This window comes from Pistacia vera, unplaced genomic scaffold (assembly GCF_008641045.1).
Source record: "Pistacia vera cultivar Batoury unplaced genomic scaffold, PisVer_v2 Contig371, whole genome shotgun sequence".
Lineage (NCBI taxonomy): Eukaryota > Viridiplantae > Streptophyta > Magnoliopsida > Sapindales > Anacardiaceae > Pistacia > Pistacia vera.
Genome location: NW_022196192.1, coordinates 257,335 through 261,013, shown reverse-complemented (window position 1 = coordinate 261,013; position 3,679 = coordinate 257,335). Strand labels below are relative to the sequence as shown.

At 33.1% G+C, this 3,679-nt stretch overlaps 1 protein-coding gene across 1 annotated transcript; it reads right to left on the bottom strand.

The window, feature by feature from the left end:
• Window positions 1–267: 267 nt before the first annotated feature.
• On the bottom strand, window positions 268–1,816 carry LOC116140378 (aspartic proteinase nepenthesin-1-like). The gene has a single exon (XM_031426025.1). The coding sequence runs from the start codon at window positions 1,689–1,691 to the stop codon at window positions 363–365; it is 1,329 nt and encodes a 442-aa protein (XP_031281885.1). The 5' UTR covers window positions 1,692–1,816; the 3' UTR covers window positions 268–362.
• Window positions 1,817–3,679: the final 1,863 nt, after the last annotated feature.

Genomic DNA, 3,679 nt, shown 5'->3' with positions numbered 1-3,679 from the left:
AATGATTAAAATAAATTCAATTCATCGGGTTAATCTATATTCATTTTTCTTATTTTTCAAGAATAAAATATGCATTTTAAATGAAAAAACTTATTATATTAAACAATTAATTTTATTTTTACAATGCACTGTTTTTTTGTCATACTTCAAACAAATTCAGCCCTCCTGAAAAAAAAAAAAAAAAAAAAAGTTTCTACTTTGCCTCTGGTTAATTTGTTTAATATAAGTGGGCATAATATTAGTGCAGTGTTTCACGTAAAAAAAGTATGGTATCACTAAAACAAATAAAATTTCTATTATATATTATCATCAGTGAAAGCAAACAAACACACTCATAAAATGGCATACAGATTATAATTAGCTTATAGCTGATCGCATTGTGTAGGAAGAAATGATAAGGTTTCTTTCTGAAGATCATGTAGCACCAATATGTTTTGCTGTTGTACATTTCCAAAGATTGACATACCACTGGAACTCCCCATCGCCAAGCAAACCAAACCCGTACTTGAATCACCAACCATATAGTTTTCACTTGGCAAATCTAAATCAGCTCCTTCGAAATGAAATACCAACGTAGGTACCTCTACATTTGTTGAATCTGATGGCAAAGTGAAGCAAAGATCAAGCCCTGTTGATCCTGAATTATCCACTGAAAGTTTTGTTTTAGAAATAAAAGCTTTTTTAACCAAATCAAAAGCACTCTCTTCTAAATACGTTATCGTTGTGCCAGAATCAATTATTAAGCCACCATTGCCATCATCTTGGAGTGCAAAAGTAGATTTCTTGATTGGTAAGCGAGTGCCACCGACGGATATCCCTTCAAGAGAAAGATAATAAAAAGCTGGCTGTAATGAGTTTTTGATTAAAGGGGTTGTTTTGATTGTATTCGATGTGGTATTCACACTTGCTAAGGATCCCATCAAAAGTGTACTGGTTTTTTGGTCATCAATTGAAATAAGGCAGTAAGAGAATTTTGCTTCTTTTAATTGTGAAACTAGAGATAAAGGTCCACGACCAAGCCCCACCAGACCTGCACCTTGGCTGAACCCACTTCCTTCATTGTCTTCTCCACAACCGAACCTAATTTTGGGAACTGAAACCTTACCGAACGTGAATGTTTCAGCGCCCATAATTCCTTGCGTAGAAGAATAATCACCATATGTGTAGAGATATTCACATCCATCGTTGCATGTTGATTGAGGTAAAGCTTCACAGAGGGAGTCAGAGCAAGAAATCTTAGCGAAAGAAGATGACTTTTTGGGATCAAAAATTGGAGTAGGCTGATCATAACACTCAGTACAAGGCTTGCATTGAGTCCATATCAAATCACTTCCAGTATCCAAGATTGCATGGTAACTTTGTGGGGGAGTACCGATTGATAACTCCATAAGAAACTCACCGTTGCCGGCATGAATAGGGGCTTCAATTTGAGAATCTGAAGCCGCCAAAGCCATACCGCTGAGTCTTTGCAACCGGTATTGCCCACGCTTCATTCCACGTTTGATACGCTGAAACATGGTTAAGTTCTTGCCGGAATCTACATGTTTAAGGCTGACCCTGAAACCAGTAGTTTTCACATTCTGGTGTTCTTTTAAAGCTCGCCTAGAAAAAGATAATGAAGGAGAAACACATAATGCGCCTATTGCTAATGCTAATAATATGACTTTTGATAAAAAAACCATTGAAACCATTAATGCTTTTGAGAAAGAGAGAATAGTGATAGGAAGAAAACAATTAGAATGATGAGCACCAAATATATATATAGGTGTACAAATACGAAATAGTCTTACACGTTAAAGAATGTAACGCCGGCCAGTGCCAAGTGTAGGAAAATATTAAAATAATAAGCAGAAATAATAGGTGAAGTAGATCAAGAGAAGTTTGCTTATGGATAGTAGGAACTATGACTTGCCAACCTGAGAGGAAGTTGAGATATCAAACAAGAATGGTGAAAAAGTATTGGCCGGGTCAGGCGTGGTTGTTGAGGAAAATGAGATCCAAAACAACATAACATTTTTGTGAAGGAAGAATTATATTCTCGCACGCTTCGCTTTCATCTCCAGATTTTAATTTAAAATAAATAAATAAATAAATGAATATCACTCTTTGATTATGACTTACGAAACTAAAATTGCTAAAATAAAATGATTAAAGGAGTCGGGAGATGGAAGATTCAAAATATTAAGAGTGTCCACAAAGAAAAAGCTCATGTCACAATTAAAGGTACTCAAAATTATGATGAACCTATATATTATATGGAAGAGAATGGTAGGTTGGTAGGCTAACTGTTTTACAGATTAATGACGTCCTCCTGGTAAAATAGAGTTGGTTTGATGTTCTTATTATAGTTAGGTACGAGCCTTTGACAATTTTTCCATTTTTTTAATTGGTTAGATTAACTCCATCCCCTTGTGTTGTCATAGTTATACTTTTACTCAAAATGTGGACCAGGTTCTAGAGACTAATGGCCAACTTATTAAAATGTAAAATTAAAGCTTTTAATAAATTTCCATATATATAATTATAATGAAATACAAAAATTTGTGCTACAATAATCTAATGCATATTGCTTCAATTGAGACATAATTGTTGTTTTCCTTTCTTCCTTGACCACAAGTTCTTAGTTGTCGGTGAGTCAATCCGCTACCTTCTTGTAAACTAATCTATCTATTAATATATAAACAAAGTAATTTTTACACTAATTTTTCAACCATAAATAAATTATAATCCAATGATTTTTTTTTTAATTAAAAAACCACCAATTTTTTTTTTCTTTTTTTTTTTTTAATGGATCGTTCCAGCAGCTAATGATGTGTACTAAGATTATAATGGATTGTTCTAGCAACTAATGATGTGAACTAAGTATAAGCACGATCCGTGAGAGACTTAAAAAGTTCTCTTAGCCTCAAATCATAATTCCTTGCATGAGAACAGGCATGTTAATAAAACGAGAAATATGTTCGCATTGATTACCGTTTTTTCCATAGAAAAGTTGACATTATTAGAAAAAAACCTCATCTTTGACAAAATAATTTGATAGATTTTCTTGACCGTTGATAAGAGCTTGAAAATACATATTTTGTTAACGATTTAATTGGATTATTTGTGGAATGTGTTTTTATTGTGAAATTTGAGTTAATTACTTCATAAATATCTTTTATAGGATTATGGGATGTATTTTGAGTATTTTTAAATTATAAATGATATTTTAGTGAAGAAGAATGATGTTGATGAAATTTGTGATGAGTATGAACAAATGGTGTCAGAATCGGAATTGAAATGAGGAAGTTATGACGTGTTGAAGATGAGACTTAAAACCTGAAAATTCTTCAAGATGAGCAAGCTTCAATGTTTTGATCATAACTTGAGCTATAGAAATTGGAATTAGATGATTCTTATGATGTTGGAAAGCTTATTCAGAGAGCTACAAAATTTGTATTGATGACTTCACCAAATTCTGAAGATTCCAGATTCCTGAGGCAGAAAAAATCATCACTACAATGATGGATTGCGGGCCTGTTTGGGTTATTTTATTTTCCTAGTCCAAATCTGAATGGTTTAAGACATCTAATTCTTTCCTGAATAATCTCCAAACCTTAACACTATAAATAAGGGTCTTTAATTAGTTTTTAGGGAGATTAGAGAAGGAGAAAGAGCGGTTACTATTTTGGAGATCAGA

Bases quoted from the DNA above. Each gene is read 5' to 3' on its own strand.
- LOC116140378 (XM_031426025.1), bottom strand. From the start codon at position 1,691: ATGGTTTCAATGGTTTTTTTATCAAAAGTCATATTATTAGCATTAGCA.